The 21,529-nt window shown below is 39.5% G+C and overlaps 1 protein-coding gene across 1 annotated transcript in view; it reads left to right on the top strand.

Annotated features, from left to right (window-relative positions):
• Positions 1-21,070, top strand: part of LOC131680302 (muscle M-line assembly protein unc-89-like) — a 438,223-nt gene extending 417,153 nt beyond the window's left edge. Inside the window, exon 6 of the mRNA XM_058961024.1 lies at positions 20,520-21,070. Within this exon, the coding sequence (XP_058817007.1) occupies positions 20,520-21,001 (482 nt within the window). The 3' untranslated portion in view covers positions 21,002-21,070. The remainder of the gene's footprint in view (positions 1-20,519) is intronic.
• The last annotated feature ends 459 nt before the right edge of the window (positions 21,071-21,529 follow it).

Genomic DNA, 21,529 nt, shown 5'->3' on the forward strand with positions numbered 1-21,529 from the left:
TTTGTTCTAATGCATGGAGGGAAACTGTTTTTCGTCGATGACTTGAAGCTATTTCTTGTGATAAGGAATGAAGCCGATTGCCGTGAGTTACAGTGTCTCATTGATACATTTAACAATTGGTGTCAAAGAAACATGTTGATCCTTTGTGTTACGAAATGTTTTGTCATCAGTTTTCATCGTATAAGGGATATGCTTAATTTTATCTACAACATTGCCGGAACTCAGCTGCAACGCGTTTACCACGTAAAAGATCTAGGTGTTATTCTCGATGAAAGGCTAACTTATACCAATCACCTGTCAGCGACTATCGACAAAGCAAATCGACTTCTGGGTTTTATGTTCAAAATTTCTAGCAAATTTTGGGATCCTCTGTGTTTCAAGGCTTTATATTGCTCACTGGTTCACTCGCTGTTGGAATTCGCAAACATCGTTTGGTGCCCTTATCATGCAACGTGGTGTGAAAGGATTGAAGCTGTTCAGTACACGATATGCTTTACTTCAATTGCCTTGGAATGATCCGTTGAACCTGCCACCATATGAGAACCGTTGCAGACTATTAGGACTAAATACTTTACAAGAACGTAGACATACTTCGCAGGCCATTTTAATATCAAAGCTTATGTTGGCTGAGTATGATGTTCCCGATCTCCTTGGACAAATCAACCTCTACGCCCCAACCCGTGTTCTTCGCCCTCGGACATTACTACTAGAGTTTCCATTTCCTGACGGTTTTCAGCTTCCCGGGATTCGGGAAATAAATAATAAATTTCCCGGGAAATCCCGAGAATACAGAAGAAAAATAAAAAGGTGAATGATTCTCTTGAAAACAAAAGAATAAATTGAAAAGATTTCAAACCCGTTTGATTGCATGTATATCTGCCCTAAAGCAGTTGTCAGAAGATGGCGATTTGGTGGCCTATACATCATTCAATCATTTGATAACTCTTCAATAAGTTTACGCAACATCAACTTTTACTTGGCCATATGTATAGCCTAAATTTTGGTAATTATGTTTACGATTGGGACGATATACTAAACGAAAATGCTGGGGTTACTGTCCAAAATTGGATTGCGTTGTTCTGATACGATTGAATGTAATCAATTTAATGCAAAGCACTTTCTTTAGTAAATTTGAATAAAAAGATTGAGCTGCTTCAGGGTAGTGTGCAGTTACTTCCGATCGAAAGAGGAAAGTTTATATATGGAATCCATTTCTGTCACAGTAGGATCAGCATCATTTCGAATTAAGTGTGAATCAAAATCAAGCAGATAATAGACGAACTGTGCAGCGATAGACGAAGCCTATTATCGATTTCCTGTTACGGGAAAGTATCTGGATTGCTTGATCGTATCCCTTCAAAAATCCTGCCTGCATCCTTGAAAGTATTCAAAGAGTTTGGATTGCGCATGATATTGTACAGATACAACGTTATGTTTTTTTTTGTTTTCATACATCCAAAAATTTACAGATATTGCAGTTACGGTATAACAAATAAGACGAAATATGCATTCGATAAACCGACCAAATATTTCTGCAGACCTTCTAGAAACATTCCTTACTTTAAATAGCGTTTGCGTTAAGCATGATATCACTACAAACCATCCCAAGTTTTGAAACAAACACACATCGATTTTTTAAGAAAGTAACGAAATTTCCATTACTAATTTGATTGCAAGCCCTTTCATTCAAGATCTAAATAAACTATTAAACTATTAAAAGAACTGTTAAAAATCTGATCAATCGGTTCATCGGTTGCAGAGATATCGTGCGCATCACTAATGCTACTGTAAGGAAATGGTTCGGTATAACGGCCGGCAAATTAATTCATTTCCACTATATATCTAAAAAAATCACGAAAACATATCAGTGAGCCTGAAGATATATAGTCGATCGATCTGCAAATCAGTTGGAAAAGCACAATCTGCATTCACTACTCGCTCCAAATGTTTGCCGGTCTAGATATTTCCTACAGAATTTCATTTGGAGAATTTAAGTCTTATGGAATAAATTAAAAATCTTTTTTCCCGGGATTCCCGAATCCCGGGAATGAGAAAACACAATTTCCCGGGAATCGGGAATCCCGGGTAGTTCAAAAATCCCGGGATTCCCGAGGAATAAATTCCCGGGATGGAATCTCTAATTTACTACACATCGAAATGCGAAACACCAACTACGCTGCTAATAGTCCGATTTTAGCGTTGGTTCGTCGCTTCAACGAGCTTGCCGAGCACTTTGACCTCAATTATAATTCATCACAATTTCGTCACCGTTTGCTGTTACATTAGGTTAATTATTTTTAGTTTAGTCCATTAAGACTTAGAGTCAGATGAACAGAAATTTTAAATACAAATACAAATACAAATTTATTTAATTGATTTTACTCAATCTATGCACTTTATTCAGCTTATTATTTTATTCATTGTATTCAGTAAATCCATTTTACAGCATTTAATTTTTTTTTTAATTGCATACTGAAGTTTATCATAATTACCTTATTGGTATCATAATTTTTTTATAGTTCGTTTTACTTATTTTTTTGTTCCATTCGATTTATTTTAGTCATATTACCCATCCATCCCCTATATAGTGAAGACTCGATTTTATCAGCACCCGAATTCATAAGCTTTTTGACCCGATTCAGTCAGTTTTATATTAAAATATATTTCATGAACTCTAGTAGACGAACCAAGTCAAATTCGAGAAAATTCATTTTGGAGCATATTTTTCTTGTCTCAAAGATGCAAAATAAGCAAAAATCAAAATAATCTATTAAATAAGGGAAAACTATACCAAATAATAAAAAAGGGAGCTACATCTAGGAACTACAAAAGAATATTTTAACCGTTTCGGATCATGAAAAAGAAAGAAAAAATATGTCCCGATCTTGTCATATTAAAATAAAATTAAAATAAAAACGGGTCTTCGATGTAACCATTTTATCCATTTAACCATTTTACACAAATTATTCAGTTATTTATTGTATATAACATATTCAAAAGATAAAAATTTATATATTTTATTTACTTTATTTAAATTATTAAATTATCATTCTGATCATTTTATTCATTTTATATTAAGGTATATTAACCCTCTAGTGCCCAAATTTTTTTTGGCTTGAAAAAACTTTTGGAGGTGGGCCTCGTGATGAGAAAAACGAAAATAATGTTGAAAATTCTCGGAAGTAATGAATTTTTCATTAAGGCCTTAAAATAAGTAAACCGCCTAGAGGCGGTGTTGGGCACCTAGGCGAATAAAAAACAAAAACTTTTCTTTCTTCTAGTTACTTCAACATAAGCGAATACACATGGTTTCTTATATTCTGGACTCCATCAGAACGCAAAATACCTAAGCTGTAAGGAGTATTTCTCTAGTGCTTTGGTTGTTTAATTATTGACTTCTAATTTATAGTAGGGGAGACCAGGGTCTGCTGGCGATGGTTTCACTTATCATGTTTTATGTTTTTAATGTAGAATACATTTAAGCTTTCAATATAGGGGTCCCGTTTCAAAATATCGGCTGCGGCGCCGCGTCAGATTTTGAACGTTAATAACTTTTATCATACTTAACAGAATGATTTGATTTTTAGGCCAATTTGTTGAAAATATGTTCCTCTATGCTGTATTAAAATTTGAAGTATGTATAACATGCACTAATAACAAAAAATTGTGTTTTTGAAAAATCTTTCGAAAACGACTCGGAAAAGTGAAAATTTTCAGCCCATCCCGCACAGAGCCGTCAAAATGGTGGACCAACCGAGCAATAAAATAATGAAAAGTTTATATATAGGTCCACTACATGTTTGTTTTATGATTATTCGCATTGGGTTGCTTGACGAGAGCAGTTGGTGGGGGAAAGACGGCATATTCTTTTGGTTAGGCCATTAGAAGCCGGACGGAAAGGAAAGGCTCATGCACGGCACGAGAACGAGCGAGAAAGCGATAGTAGTGCATATTAGCGCGATTATATAAATATCTGTCGGTCGGTTTTTCTCATCAGGGTTTTATTCGTCGCGTAGTGCAGACGTGTTTAGCGCAGTAGTAGTGGTCGTTGTAAGTTTCGCGTAACAGTTTTTCTTTTTCTCTCTTCCCGCTGATGGGTAAGCGGAAAAAACCGGGCCGTAGCCCGAAGTTATATCGCAGGCGATCGACAAACGTCACCATCAGCACCGTAAAATCTGCTGATGTTACAGCCAGCACGCCGGGGCAGCCAGCGAAAAAAGTTCGTGAAGACGATGAAGCGTCATTACTTGCAGCAAATCGGTTCAGTGTCCTGAGCGAAAATGGGACAGCTGTGAATGTAAGTGAATTAAACGGCTTTGGCGAGGAGCACGAGGAAAACTTACCAGCCACCGTTGCCATCAAACTACCCCCGCTGTTTGTTAAATCAATTCCTTTTGACAAGCTGCAGAAGGACCTACTGGCAAATGATATCAACGCTCAATTCAAGCTCACTAGAATTGGCACAAAAGTGATGCTGCAGTCGAAGGACGAGTTTGCCAAAACTAAAACGTACCTGAACCAACAGAATGCTCAGTTTTTTACCCACGATATGCCGGCTGAGAAGCCGTTCAAAGCCGTCGTAAGAGGTTTACCTTTTATGCGACCTGAATATATTAAAGCCGAGTTGGAGGAGCGCTACAAGCTACAGCCCCTAGCTGTATACATAATTTCCAGGAAAAAAACAGAAAACCGAGAGTACAGAGATTGCCTGTATCTTGTCCATTTTCGTAAAGGCACAGCAACGCTAGGTGCGTTAAAGGCAATGAAGGCAATTTTAATGTAGAATATATTTAAGCTTTCAATATAGGGGTCCCGTTTCAAAATATCGGCTGCGGCGCCGCGTCAGATTTTGAACGTTAATAACTTTTATCATACTTAACAGAATGATTTGATTTTTAGGCCAATTTGTTGCAAATATGTTCCTCTATGCTGTATTAAAATTTGAAGTATGTATAACATGCACTAATAACAAAAAATTGTGTTTTGATAAATCTTTCGAAAACGACTCGGAAAAGTGAAAATTTTCAGCCCATCCCGCACAGAGCCGTCAAAATGGTGGACCAACCGAACAATAAAATAATGAAAAGTTTATATATAGGTCCACTACATGTTTGTTCCTATGGTTATTCGCATTGGGTTGCTTGACGAGAGTAGTTGGTGGGGGAAAGACGGCATATTCCTTTGGTTAGGCCATTAGAAGCCGGACGGAAAGGAAAGGCTCATGCACGGCACGAGAACGAGCGAGAAAGCGATAGTAGTGCATATTAGCGCGATTATATAAATATCTGTCGGTCGGTTTTTCTCATCATTCGTATTCGTTCAAGCACTAGCAAGTAGCCAGTCCACCGAACGAAAGCAGTTGGCAATGACGACGGCGGAAAAAGTGCCCCAGCTACTGGTGACTCATCGCAACCCGATCAGGAACTGTCGACCTGCAAGAATTTCGCCCCAACTAAAGGGCAACAGAGTAGGCTATCGTTCCATCGTCTGGGTCGTGAGATTGTGCAGGACTGCAAAATCGAGCCACGCTTACAAAGCTCAGTCGTAATGATGCCCCGAGAAGCCAACGATGCCTACTTGGTCGGTTTGTTCGAGGATGCAAAATAGTGCTTTGTGGCTCACCGTGTCCGCGGGGAGTGCGTCTGAATTATGCTCCCGCAATAAAACAATAAACGGTTCTTTACAGGACCAATTAATTGTGTTGTAATAAGAGTTAAACTGAAATTTACATTTTATGGTGTATAACAAATAATTTTCAGAAAGCTATATAAAAAATACGATGTGTGGAAAGAAAGAAAGAGAATTTAAATTATCCTCTCTTGCTCGTTTTCGTGCACTGCTTTTCCTTTCCTTTCTGCTGCTACTACCATCATAACTAAAACGAATGTGCGTGTTCCCCCACCATCTCTTGGCCAGTGTTGCCACAATTGCATGTCGCTATTACAATTTGAATTATTTTATTGATCCTCTCTAGTATTGATAAAATATAGAACGTGCAAAGTACACTAGTCGCATGCTTTTATTCGAACTTTTTGGCAGCCTCCGTTGATTAACTGCATAAATCGATTTGTTTGTGCAGCTCCTTGCTAGTAGCAAACTAAATAGCCTTTATCAACGCTAACAAATAACACGAAAGAATTTAAATTTGTGAAAATCATTTCCTTCTTTTCAAATCTGTAGCATTCTTTGAAAATATTGTTTGAATGTTTTTATTGAAAAACTGAACATGCAAGTTTGCTAGCACTAGATTGAAGGCGATGGAAAGACAGAATATTCGTTTTGGTTATGCTAGTATTGGTAGCCGAACGGAAAGGAAAGGCACAGGAATGGCACGAAAACGAGCGAGAGCGATAGTAGCGCTTTCTCGTGTGTTCATATATGAATATTGGTCGGTCGGTTTTTCTCATCATTCGTATTCGTTCAAGCACTAGCAAGCAGCCAGTCCACCGAAGGAAAGAAGTTGGCGATGACGACGGTCGGAAAAAGTGCCCCAGCTACTGGTGACTCATCGCAACCCGAACAGGAACTGTCGCCCTGCAAGAATTTCGCCCCAACTAAAGGGCAACAGAGAAACTAATCTGTGTTCTAATAAGAGTTAAAGTGGTTCACCGTGTCCGCGGGGAGTGCGTCTGAATTATGCTCCCGCAATAAAACAATAAACGGTTCTTTACAGGACCAATTAATTGTGTTCTAATAAGAGTTAAACTGAAATTTACATTTTATGGTGTATAACAAATAATTTTCAGAAAGCTATATAAGAAATACGATGTGTGGAAAGAAAGAAAGAGAATTTAAATTATCCTCTCGCTCGTTTTCGTGCACTGCTTTTCCATTCCTTTCTGCTGCTACTACAATCATAACTAAAACGAATGTGCGTGTTCTCCCACCATCTCATGGCCAGTGTTGCCACAATTGCATGTCGCTATAACAATTTGAATTATTTTATTGATCCTCTCTAGTATTGATAAAATATAGAATATGCAAAGTACACAAATCGCATGCTTTTTTTCGAACTTTTGACATTAAAAATGTCTTACTCCACTATCTGGGGCTAGGTGTCATTCTAAAATCTAAACTATCTCCCATGTAACGAAACTATGTAAGGTTTGCACGCTTATAACTCCGATATTACTAGATGGATTTTAATCATTCATACACCAACCGATTCAGAAACACCTAACTTAAATATTGGTAATAATTTAATATCTCCCAAATAAAAGTAGACTTTTGGAAATTGGTAAAATTAAAAAGTTCACGAAAAACGGGAAAATTACCATTCGTGAGGCAGATTTCTCAGACACAGCCGTCAAAAGAGGGCAGCTTAGTGACTCAATGAAAGACGAAAAGTCATAAATAGAAGCGACGCATGTCCGTTTAAATCAGTTGTTGCTCTTGTCTCATACGAACAACATCGTCTCCGGGCGATGCAATAAGCGCTATCGATTTTCGGCAACGTTGGCATTTGCACAGACTCGCACCTATGTGACTAAACCATATACGGTTAGTTTATAAATAGAGGTGACGCGTACCCGTTTGAATCAGTTTTTGTTCTTATGTCGAACGGGTAAGATCATGGCTGCAGCGTGTGGGCACTACAATAAGCGGTAGACGCTATGCATTTTCGGCAGCGGTGGCCGTGTGCGGATTTTTCGGGTACCAGCACGGTGTCACAGAATGATTTGCAAAGTGGGTGGGCGGGGTGGTTTGGATTTAATTAAATACGGTGTGTGCTGCTTAAGAGTGTTGCGTTTGAATAAAATATATTTATTTTTATGCATGCGTGTGCGTTGTAACTTGTTAATCCATGTTTACGGCGCATTGTAGCTGCCTAGGGTAAAGAGCCTATTGGTTTTCATATGTTTCATATTTTGACGTAGGACTTACGTCTTTCTTTACTATACTGGGTGTCATTTCAAAATTTTCAAAACGGATGCGTTACGTACACTTTGAACTCTAATAACTTTTCTCCTACTCAAGGAATTACTAATTTTGTTTCATAAATCGAAAGGAAAACGTTCAACGCTTGCTATTGATACCTTGTTTGCTATGTAAAACTTGTTTAAAAAGTTCAAAAACTACTTTTAATGCGAATCAACATTAATGCTAAAACCTATAAATATGGGTGTCACAGTTTTTTAGGATGAAAACATAATGGAGAAAGAATTGAATTAGAAAGTTCCATTTAATAACTTGCATTGAGTGTGCGCCTGTCAAGTCTGCTGTACTTTAGCAGTGACACATAAACCAATGTTTATCGAATTAATCTACAAACCCGTAGGTTTTTGCAAATCTTTCTAGAACATTAGTGAATGTGGAAACCCTGCTACTAAGCGAATGCCACGCCAAAAAGAATGATGAAAATATTTTCATTTGTCGCACAAAGGGATGGACTACCATCTGCACTAAGAAGTTTATAAAAGAGATCGCATTCCGATATACAATGCTCATTCGATGTGAGCTGCGAAAGGGGAATGTTCGTGTATGTACGCATCTGGTGTATGTAATCGTCTGGTATCACCAAAAATAGTTATCTGCAAACCGTTCTTATTAGGATGAAAATATAATGGAGAAAGAATTTATTTAGAAAGTTCCTTTTAATAACTTGGATTGAGTTTGCGCCTGTCAAGTCTGCTGTACTTTATCAATGACACATATAAACCAATGTTTATCGAATTAATCTACAATGCAAATCTTTCTAGAACATTAGTGAATGTGGCAACCCTGCTACTAAGCGAATGCCACGCCAAAACGAATGATGAAAATATTTTCATTTGTCGCACAAAGGGATGGACTACCATCTGCACTAAGAAGTTTATAAAAGAGATCGCATTCCGACATACAATGCTCATTCGATGTGAGCTGCGAAAGGGGAATGTTCGTGTATGTACGCAGCAGAAGCGAATTCGGGCAAGGTTCGAATCGTTAGCAAGGATTCTCGTCTGGTATCACCAAACATAGTTATCTACAAACCGTTCTTTTTAGGATGAAAACATAATGGAGAAAGAATTGAATTAGAAAGTTCCATTTAATAAGTTTGCGCCTGTCAATTCTTGTGTACATTTACCAGTGATTCATATAAGCAAACGTTTATCAAATTAATCTACAAACCCGAAGGTTTTTGCAAGTCCTAGAAAATCAGTGAATGTGGCAATCTCATTCGACATGAAATTTCCAGTAAACATTCATTCAAAAAGTGCATTGGCTCAAATTATCCATGAATGTCATATGATATGCCCAAGTTTAGTCCTACGTCAACACCGCGGTTACGTCCCGGACATTACCCACTCCTAGTTTTTTATCAGTAAGGCATCTGACAACGTGCTTCTGTAGTTATTGCACTGTTCAGCAGCGTAGTATTTTATATAGGGGAGTACACTCAGGTTTTATTACGCGGTATTTTTTACGCGAATTTTGAAATTTTGCGGTTTTCATTTACGCGTTTTTTTTTAAATTTAGGCGGTTTTCATTTGCACGGCCTGTATCCCCTGCGTAAAAAAAACCTGAGTGTAATTGCATCGGAAACAATCACATTCCCAGCAGAACTTTTTGTTTTCTAATTTCAAACACTTTTGTTTCGTACTGTACACAACGGAAAATTTTAAAACAGAACTTACCGTCCCAGCAGCAGTTTAGGCGGGTGTTCTTTTTCGATTCAAATTCAAGCCATGTCTTAATCGTTACTGGACTTAAAATTGTTTTCCCAGTTTATCCAGTCAGAGTATCTGTCCTGCCCTATGTAGTTAAAACACAGTTCTAATTGCGTTTTAAAGTATACAACAAATTGAACGGTTAGGTATACTAATTTAAATTTTAAAATATATCTGTTTGAAATTATGCAACAAACCGCTGTACTGAAGATATAATTATGTCAGTCCTATTACCACATAAAACACCTATATAACATAAAACGCTGCAGAATTGGTTTAATAATACAATGTTTACACTACAGAGTTATAACACGTTTTAATAATTAGCAACAAGAGAAAATGTCACCAAGATAGCATAAAACCCGTTTTAACTGGTAGTGCGAACGTTGCATAACAATGTAATTTATCAAATAATTTCTTTTTTTTCACCACTAATCGATCAAGAAATACTTAACCTTAAGATTGTTTACTTAAGTTCATTAATACATTATTGAAAATTTAAATGGAAAATGAAATTTCATATTTCATGAAGAATCTGTATATTTCCGTTGCTGGGCGTGGGCTTCCTCGTCACGGTTCTAAATATGGAACTTTTCTTTTAAATATATTTTCTGGACAGACCAGCCTATTTTTACTAGATGGATTAGCCATATAATGCCAATCACCTAGTGAGATACTTGATTAATTAATAGATCACCGTTAAAAGACCTTCAATAAATTATGTTTTAATGGGGAGGGTATATAGCAAATTGTAACATAAAAAACAGGCGAGTGAGCAAGAACTTGAGTCGATATGTGTGATAGATAAAATACATTTGCACGCCCTTGAAAAAAGCTACATTTTTAATGTTACCGTGGTCGTGTCCTGTACACAACCCTTTAATTTTTTGGCAGCCTCCGTTGATTAACTGCATAAATCGATTTGTTTGTGCAGCTCCTTGCTAGTAGCAAACTAAATAGCCTTTATCAGCGCTAACAAATAAGACAAAAGAATTTAAATTTGTGAAAATCTTCTCCTTCCTTCTTTTCAAATCTGCAACATTCTTTGAAAATATTGAAAATGTTGTTATTGAAAAACTGAACATGCAAGTTTGCTAGCACTGGCCACTAAATTGAAGGCGATGGAAAGACAGAATATTCGTTTTGGTTATGCTAGTATTGGTAGCCGAACGGAAAGGAAAGGCACAGGAATGGCACGAAAACGAGCGATAGTAGTGCTTTCTCGTGTTTTCATATATGAATATTGGTCGGTCGGTTTTTCTCATCATTCGTATTCGTTCAAGCACTAGCAAGCAGCCAGTCCACCGGAGGAAAGCAGTCGGCGATGATGACGGTCCGCAAAAGTGCCCCAGCTACTGGTGGCCCATCGCAACCAACTACCGATCAGGAACTGTCGCCGTGCTAGTATTTCGCCCCAACTAAAGGGCAACGGAGCAAATAATCCGCTGGCTAACATTCCAGCGTCTGGTTCGTAAGGTTGTGTATTACTTCAAAGTCGAGCTACGCTTACAAAACTCAGCCGTAATGAAGCCAGTGATGCCTACTTGGTCGGTTTGTGGGAGTGGGCGTAAATTACAATAAAAGCAACGGTTCTTTTCAGGACCAATCAATTGTGTTCTAGTGAGAGTTAAACTGAAACTTTCATTTTAAGGTGTGTAGCAAATTTTCAACAAGCAACATAATACGTTGTGTGGAAAGAAGTAGCTTGCACACGGAACAAAAATTTAAATTATCCTCTCGCTCGTTTCGTGCACTGCTTTTCCATTCCTTTCTACTGTTATTATCAGTATTACCAAAACGAATGTGTCGTTGCATGTGTTTAAGAGAAACGTTGAAGTCGCATGCTTCTATTCAAGCTTTTTGGCAGCCCCCGTGAACTAACTGCATTAAATGGTTTTTTTGTGCAGCTCCGTGCTAGTAGCAAACAAAATGGCCCTACTAGTGTCTGATTCGTGAGATTGTGCAAGATTTCAAAGTCGAGCTAAGCTTATAAAGTTCAGCCGTAATGGTACCCGAAGAAGCCAGTCTTGTCGTTTTGTTCGAGGCTACAAAACAGTTCGCCAGGCACGTAACTATCATGCCAAAAATATCCAACGATCCAGCGCATCACCATCAACACCAACGCCGATACCAAAGGTTCTTTTCAGAACCACCATTATTACCATAGAGAATTATTTGAAAATTTCCCATTCAAACGTGATTCTGTTGAATATTATTAGATTTAAATTAACGTCTCGAATTGAAATCACGACGCTCCGGTTATGTGACAGACATTACCCACCCATCTTTTTTTATTGTGACCACGACTAACGGTTTAATATAGACACCCCATTTCAATATTTCTGAAGGAACAGAAGGTCGAGTTTGGAAAGTTTGTAACTTTCATTGTACTTAACCAAATTACACAATGTTCGCACTAATGATTCAGAAATATGATCAGGAATCTTCTGTTAGATTTGTAAGTATGTATAATTTACATGAATAAAGAAAAATTGATTTTCAGGAATCAATTATTATCTGTTCTTCCATTGGCCAGTACTACGCGACTTCCTCATGCTAACAATTAATTTCATCGTTAGCCATCTCCCTCACCAAGGCCAACAACGCCAACAAAACCGGTCCTTTTCAGGACCACCATCATTTTTGTAAAGAATAATTTGAAATATTCCTCGCCCAAATCACCTTTTGTCCGAAAATTCCAATGAGTATCAAAATATTTAAAGAACGTGTTCCTTATGTATTCTACATCTCTCCGGTTATGTCGCAGACATTACCCACCCATCTTTTAATTTAAGAAGATCGTGTAAAAGTGAATGCGTTGCATAAAAGAGCGTACTATTGTCTGCATTACAGAATTTTAAATATGTGACGCGAAAATCTCGCCAATTTACGACTATACGCACAATGATGCCCCCTGGCTACTTTTGATGATAAAGTATGGATCGAGCGAGATGTTTTTTGATTAAAACTGTAAATCAATGATACTTGTTAATATTTTTCAGCCTCAATGCTCCTGAATTTTAATTTCGGCGCACAATTTGTATTCAAAAGCTAAATTTTCGAATTTTTTTAATTTTAAGAAATTCCGAAGTAAACAAACAAAAAAAACAAATTTTACTTGAGGTTACGTATATTACATATACAGCCAAGGAAAGTTCTTTTCGCGCGCTATCGAAAAATCTAGTCATTCGTGGAATAGCTTTGAACTCGCCCTAAATAACAAAAATGCTGAAATTTAAAAACGTTACCTAGGGTAATGAGCCTATTTTCGTCATAACCATCTAAAACCGTTGGTTAGAGCGGCGTTAGCCATCTTTGTTCAACGTATTGATTCAACTGGCGATTTTTGATATCATAATGGTTCATAAGAAGAAAGCAAAGATATTGATGCCAATTCATACGCATTGCATCAATTGTATTCCGAGTAATTAATGAAATTGTGAGGCACCCTTCCTAATACGACTAAAGTAGGCTCTTCACTCAAATACGCTCTAAAACTCAATATCACTTACAACGTGTACGAAACAGAATTTAATGCAACATAAACACATTAGAGAATGGATTAAACAGTACTTGAAGTGCAGAACTAGAGACAGCGCCTGTCTGTCCTATGTCTAATACTAAAGAAGAAAAAAAGATTTCGCCAACTAGCCCCAGACTCCCCTAAATATTATTAAATGATAAGAATATCCATATTCTAACTGCAACATTCACCCAAAGTTTTTAAAACATAAGTTTTTTCAGGTAAAATTGCACATAATACTAGTTTCGGTACGATAAGTAATCATTAAAGACTGAAAAAAATTTCGCTCAGGTGCCCAACACCGCCTCTAGGCGGGCAAAGTATTTTACCAAAAAACCTAAACTTCCACTAAACCAATTCACATATACAGTGAAATGCTAGTAACAGGCTACTCAAAAATATTTTTTTTAGTTACTGAATTTTCCAAAAACAGTTAAAATTTGTTTAATGAAGATTACCACTAAACACAAAATAGTTTTTTTCCACGTTTTCCTCGAATTTTCAACTTTGAGCTTCAAATGCCTTTGACAGAAAGCTACGAATATTAAAATAATGTGTGTGTATGAAGGATGTGAGCGTTGGGAAGAAATGCTAGTGCGGATGACAACATACAATCATGTTTTAGTAGTCTTATTTAGATTTTTATAGAGACCGCCTAGAGGCGGTGTTGGGAACTAGAGGGTTAAGATTATATAAATTTACAGCATCAGTTATCAACGGATATTACAACAAGTGCGGAAATACGATGAATAACCGCGGGAATTATCAGCATCCAGGAATACTAGCGCGTAGACGCATTTTACTAATCATGTAATTAATTAGGTATTGTATCTTAGAGTAACTGCACGACTATTTGGAGACGGGATTGGTAGCATGCTAATATTATATGAAACTATATAACAATTATACATCTAATATTCCAATATATGCAAATATCGGTTAAATGATCTGGAGAGGGACAATCAGAGTACCCTTTTGAAGCGATTTGGACAGGGAGAGTGAAGCAGCCAGCTCCCTGTTGTTAACATTTCGTGGAGATCGGGCGGACTCTTCTCCTCACCTATTGGAGCTACCTTTCATTACAACGGCTTGCATAGCGATTGACTTATATGAGAATGTCATTGGAAGGAGATTCTTAAACGCTCACGTAGTATTGGTACGCGAAAATGCTTTCCTACCACCCGGCTCCTTTTTTAGCCTTTCATACAGTGGCTTGTGATTATGGTCAGTGGGTTATGTTTGATCAAATTATAGTGAAAGGACTGCTCAGTGCTGTGGGCGGTGGTCCTGCTACAATATGTGGTAGTAACACACACACATCATCATCATCACATCATACATCTGGTACAGATCGGAAAACTAGAGGTGTCAGGCTCATTAGAAACAGCCTTAAAACCTTTTGTCTTCTGCTGGCACGAGTCGGACGCAGGATTTTTTTCGAATCGCTCAAGTCTACCAACATGTCTCATGGCACAGACAGTCCCTCATTACCACGAGAACCGACATTAGTTGGTAAAATTCTAAGCCTGTTTCTAATGACCCAAATTCAATTGATTTAAGCGACTCATTCGATGTTTTATCCGAATGTGAAGCTGAAAAAATTGTAAATTTCCAAAGAGAAAAAATCCCAATCTCCTCCACCGATAATAGTATGATGATCTCCGACTTCAGTGTTTTTCCAACTGAGCTTTCAACGTTCCGCACATGAAGGGCCCTTTTCTGATTGGTCGAAAAGGAGAATGTCGAGTTACAGCGGATGGATCCATTAAACTAGACTGCTCGTTTACTAAAACGCCCGAAACGAATTTTACAGCTTCTTGGAGGTACATAATGTGCATATTGCCGTTGCGACCGAAATCTTTTACAAAACAAATATTAGAAGAGACCGAAGCTGATTGGCCGAATTTTGCTTTCGGAATTTCTGTAGTCATTCTGGTTAGACTTTTTGATACGGTTTGCAGTGTCATAAATATACATGTGAATTTTTTCATTCATAAACACACATCAGGAAAAAGGTTATTATCAATCAAAGGCGGAGCGAAAAATCGACCAACCAACCCCAGGGCTGGGGTAGATTGGCCGAGTTTGGTTTCACACATTATCAGCTCGGGTTTTCCACGTCGAGCCGAGAAGCGCTTCAACGATGCTAGGAAGGCCTGCGTCGTAAGATCCGCGGCTATCTCTAAGTGTATCGCCTTGGTAGTAAGGCAAATGTAGACTGCGATGAAACATTTTACAGGCCGGCAACGACGATGTGGATAGACCACTGAAAATGGTCCGCAGTAATCAACTCCGACTCTTTGAAACTGCGAACAGGGACTCTTTCAGCCGGGAGATCAGCCATAATCTGGTCCTGAACCTTTGGTCGAACTCGAAAACAAGCGACGCACTCGTGGATTACCTGTCGCACCAAGTTCCTGGTGTACACTGGCCAGAATCGCTCTCGCATTGCCGAAATTAACAGCTGCTGTCCCGCATGAAATAGTTTCCGATGGTAGTGAGTAACTACGATTTTCGTCAGCGGGTGATGTGGGTCGAGAATGTACGGATGCTTGCGATTCGGTGAAACTGATGCATGTCGTAACCGACCGCCAACACATATCATGCCTTCATTGAGAATCGGCTTTAGTGACACAATGCGAGACGAGTTCCGCACGTGGGTTCGCTTGAACAAATCAGCAAGTTCTTGTGGAAAGCTTTCTTCTTGCGCAAGCCGAACCAATGCTCGCAGTGCATCGTCGAGCACAGACGATGTGATCGGCCCATACCTTCTACAGTTGCGGTTGACAGCTTGTGCGTTGAACCGGAAACGGCGAATATAAGCCGTAATGCGAACTAACTCCGACAGTGACGATCGTAGTTTGAAGATCTCACTGGGAGTGCTTGCCTGAAGGACTAACGTGGTGGTTTTCTCCTCCAAGTCAACTGATGCAATGTCTTCTTCTCTAATCTAGCGGGGCTGAGGGCGATAGGCTTCTTCCAATAGCAACCAGCGAGGTCCGTCAAACCAAAAATATTGGTACTGAAGCTGTGCTGGGATCATCCCACGCGAGACTAAGTCTGCTGGATTTTCTACACCTGCGACGTGATTCCAGGTACCTTCCTTCGTGATGTGCTGGATCTCGGAGACTCGATTGGCGACGAATTGCTTCCATCTTGATGGCGATGACGAAAGCCAGCACTTAACGATCATCGAATCCGTCCAAAAGAATGATCTAACGGAGATGCGGAGACTTTGTACGACCTTTTCGTATAAGTGAGCGAGCAACAGTGCTGACGACAATTCCAAGCGAGGTATGGACTGCCTTTTCTTTTTCTTCTTCAGGTTTTCAAGTGGAGCAACCCGCGATTTGGATGTCAACAGCCGCACTGATACAGATCCAGTCGCTGTAACTGTCCTAATATAAATACAGGCTCCGTAAGCTGCTTCAGCGGCGTCACAAAACCCATGTAGCTCCTCTGCTACAATGTTGCTAGATATTCCAACCCACCGAGGAACAGAGAGGCTATCCAAACCAGCAAGGTTTCTCCGATACTCTTGCCAGTATTCCTGTAGCTCTGACAGGAGAGGTTCATCCCAAAAACACTCTTGTTTCCATAACTCTTGGATGAATATTTTTACTTGAATAATAACAGGCCCCACGAGGCCTAATGGGTCAAACAGTCGGGAGACGTCTGAGAGCACTATTCGTTTGGTGATTAGAGCCGCGGAGTTCCAGGTTGGAATAGTGAATCGAAAGCTGTCGGTACTGGGTTCCCACACAAGTCCTAGCGTTTTGATGGTTGAACTAGACGAATCTAACTCTAGGATCGACCGATCGTCCCTCAACTGCTCAGGCACGTTCTGTAGGAGCTCCTTACTGTTGGAATTCCACTTGCGAAGTGAAAATCCTGCTGACTGTAAAAGCTCGACCAGCTGTTGGATCAACTTCCTTCCATCCTTCACGTCGTCTACACCTGAGAGCATATCGTCCACGTAGAAGTCCTGCTTGAGCACCTTAGCAGCATCTGGATGCGTTTCTTCTCCTTCCTCGGCTAAACTTTGCAGGCATTTTGTGGCCATATAAGGCGCAGACGCGGTACCGTACGTAACGGTCGTCAATTCGAAAGTACGGATTGGCTCTTCGATAGAATCTCTCCACAAGATCCCAAAGGTTGATCCGTTGCCTGAACTCGAACCATTTGGTACATCTTGGCGATGTCGGCTACTATTGCAAATCGGTGGAAACAGAGGCGTAACGTGATACTGAGGAGGTCTTCCTGAACAACGGGACCGACCATCAAGCCGTCGTTCAAAGAAATGCCCGTAGATGTTCGACAAGAGCCATCTACGGAGTTTCGTGGTGGTACTGTCCGGCTTTAGAACAGCGTGGTGCGATAAATAAAATATCTTCCCTGCGGCGGTATCATCGATGACCTCTTTCATGTGGCCGAGAGTTTGGTATTCGTGGATAAACTGGAAATAGAGCGTCTTCATGTCTGGGTTAGCTGCAAATCGTCGTTCGAGTCCCATGAACCGTTTGAGAGCAGTTGCCCTTGAATCCCCCAATTTGCTGATAACGTATTCCTTCTTTGGCAGTGCCACAACAAATCTGCCTTTCTCGTCTCTTACTGTAGTCTTCTTGAAGAACTGTTCGCAGGTGGTTTCTTCGACGGAGTTGGTGCTGGTGGTTCGACAAGTCTCCAATTCCCAGAATCTGGTGAGCTGCTCTTCGATTTCCGCCGTCGAGCACACGTGAACCAGTGAAAATGGCTCGCTAACCCGAGACTAACCACCCAAACACCGTATTCTGCAGAGTCGGTCCTGATGGTGTAGCCTTCTGTCGTTCATCTTTTAGCAAGTCCATGTAATATTCAGCTCCGATAATCAAATCGACCGGACCAGGCTCGTGAAAACTGGGATCGGCTATCAACGTCGAATCCGGAAGATCCCACTCGGCCGGATTGCAACTCGTCGTCGGAAGTAACACAGTCAGCTTTGGCAGCACATGGAACTGCATCTCTTCAGTGAATGACGAAATGATCCTAGACCTAGGACCGACCTCTGCACTAACTAATTTGGTGGAAACCGATCGAGCTGATCCAATCCCTAGAACCGACAAATACGTAGGAGTCTCACGGAACTGTAGCTTGCTCGCAAAACTGGCAGTCATTAGACAGTGCTGGGAACACGAGTCTAACAGAGCTCGTGCCAGCGTCGTTCTACCAAAACGATCTTTGATTGTAACGAGAGCGGTAGACAGAAGTATGTTGTGTGTAGGTGTGATGGGGAGTGCAACATAATTTTGACTTGTGGTGGGCGTGTTGGTGGCTGGAGGTGTGTTGTTTGTGCGCTGCGAGCTGGCAGTGGTGGTGTGTGTGTTGGTTCGAATTGTGTTGCTTAGCCTTTGGCGGTCGCGATTGATCGTCTTGTGTCGGAGGTTTCGGCTGCGAGTGTGGAACGGAGGATCTGGATAGTCCATGCAGCATGGAATGGTGCTTCTGTTGACAATGACGGCAGACCCCTCTTTCGCAGGAATTTGCGTAATGTCCTGGACGCAGACAGTTTCGACACAGTCTGTGTTTAGCGACAGCCTCGACACGATCTGGAACGTTCATCCGTTGAAATGCAGAACACTGGAAAGCAGGATGCCACGATTCACTGCAGAATGCGCATCTGTTTGACGTTTTCACCACTGTGTGACAGACAGCTGGTTTCGAAGAACGATAATCGACGAAGTTGGATTTAGCAGGAGCCACTGACTGGAGTACATCACAATAATTGCGCAAGAAGCCGAGCATAGCAGTATACGTGGGTACATCCTTTGAATTGTGATGAGTTTCCCACTGCCGCAGCGTGGCGGAATCGAGTTTAGAACACAACATGTATGCGAGAATGGTGCTCCACTCGGAGGTGTTTTGCCCAATCTTGTCCAGGATCTGAAGGTTTTTCTCAAACTCGCTAATGAGACTGTTGAGTTTTTCATAGCTCTCTCTCTTGAGCCCTTCTGTAGCGAAAAGTGCGTCTAGATGAGCCTTCACAATCAACTTCTTGTTTTCATAACGATTCGCTAACATTTCCCACGCAACGTTGTAGTTTACGGCTGACAAGCCCACAGAACTAATCTCCTGCGTCTCCTGATAACGATGATCTCAAGTAGGTGAAACGGTCCATGTCGGTCAACTGAGGATTGTTGTGAATGAGGAAAGGTGTCACGAAAAGTTACCCACTCGAAGATCTTACCACTGAACGACGGTAAACGGATTGTAGGTAGCTTCACTTTTGAAAATGTCGGCGTTGGGTGCACACCGAAAACATCATCTCCTGCAATTGACGAATGGGGACCTCTTTGCTGCTCAAGTAAGCTAATGCATTGAGCCGTGTCAATTAAATGAAATAAAAAAGTACCTAATAGACGATTAACATGGCTGGACGCTGAACGCAGTCTAACCTGCCGAGTCTAGCATTCTACATAACAGGGAGTATAAAATGTTGCGCTCAAAGTGATATTATTTACACCAACCTATCCGCCAGTTATCATATAACAATAGATAAAATGGAGAAATTTCGAAAAAGATAGATTTTGTAGCTGTTTCGATCCTAGCTCTCAGATCGAGAGATTATGATTGTCACTGGAGATTGCCAGGTATAACGCAGGGAAGTTACGTGGGACCGTTGATGTTTCTGCTTTATGTCAATGACGTGTATTTAGTACTGAAAACTTCTCGCCGGTCGCCGGTACGTGTGTGCGTGAATTTCGAGGAAAGGCTTTCTGGCAGAGCTCTTCCTCCCAGAGCCCCATAACTTTTTTACTGCCAAAGCTCTGCCTTACAGAGTCCAGAACCTTTTAATTGCCTATAACATAGGAAGAAGGCACAGTCGATTGAGAGGTAACGGGGGAGGCAGTACCCTTTCGGCTGTCCAGGTTGTTTACTCGCCCAATATGGCCATCCAAGTTAAAATGGAATTCGCAACGGGGTTCAATGGAAAACACAACATATCTTCGAAATTTTTAAACTAAAAAATACGGTTCTTTGAGCAAAGTTTCGTGGTTTGAACAGTACTAAAACTTTGCAGAAGAAACCAAATCGATAAGAAGGTTTTTTAGGCGTTTTTTTTAATTAGCGCGGTTTTTTACGAGGATTTTTGAATTTGAATTTTGAATGCGGTTTTTCACACGTTTTTTACGTGCAAGTATCCTCACGTATCATAAACTGAGTACATTGCGTTCAGCTTTAAAAAGAAAGGCAAAACAGTATCCCAAGTTTAATGTTATCATTGGATCGAATTGTTAGGAATAAACTCCACCTTCAGCGCCTAAGCTGTATATTAATAAATATATTCTATACATAAACTCTTTTCTCCTCAGAAACGTATCACTCGAAAACTAACGACCTTTATTTGGAAACTAGAGTCAGAGGCAATCCAATCCCTTCCTTGGTCTGGGTCTGTGATGGTGTATTCATCCTCCATAGTACAGACAAGTACGAAATTTTTAACCAACACTACTATGAGCTGGAAACAAGAATTACTACAGCTACTCTCATTATCAACAATCCTCAATTGAAAGATAGTGGCAAATACACTTTGATTGCCAAAAATGATGTTCAAAAAGTAGAAGCCTCGCGTCAAGTGAAAATCGAGCTCCGCTCTGTGGCACACAAAAAGAAAGGAATGTATGATGTTATAATTGAAAATGAAACCCCTAGGGTGAATCCAAAACCACCAACACCTGAGCCAGTTGTCTTGGAGCAAGAGAATGATGAATCGTTGCACAAGGAAAAGAGTGGCACTGAAAGGGTAAATGTTGCTGAAGAAATCGAAGGCGAAGAACAGGAGAGCGAAGATTAGATTCCGTATATATTAATGAATATGAATATGAATATGACTATGAATATGAATATGAATATGAATACGAATATGAACATGAATATGAATATGAATATGAATATGAATATGAATATGAATACGAATATGAATATGAATATGAATATGAATATGAATATGAATATGAATATGAATATGAATATGAATATGAACATGAATATGAATATGAATATGAATATGAATATGAATATGAATATGAATATGAATATGAATATGAATATGAATATGAATATGAATATGAATATGAATATGAATATGAATATGAATATGAATATGAATATGAATATGAATATGAATATGAATATGAATATGAATATGAATATGAATATGAATATGAATATGAATATGAATATGAATATGAATATGAATATGAATATGAATATGAATATGAATATGAATATGAATATGAATATGAATATGAATATGAATATGAATATGAATATGAATATGAATATGAATATGAATATGAATATGAATATGAATATGAATATG

This window comes from Topomyia yanbarensis, chromosome 2 (genome assembly GCF_030247195.1).
Source record: "Topomyia yanbarensis strain Yona2022 chromosome 2, ASM3024719v1, whole genome shotgun sequence".
Classification (NCBI taxonomy): Eukaryota; Metazoa; Arthropoda; class Insecta; order Diptera; family Culicidae; genus Topomyia; species Topomyia yanbarensis.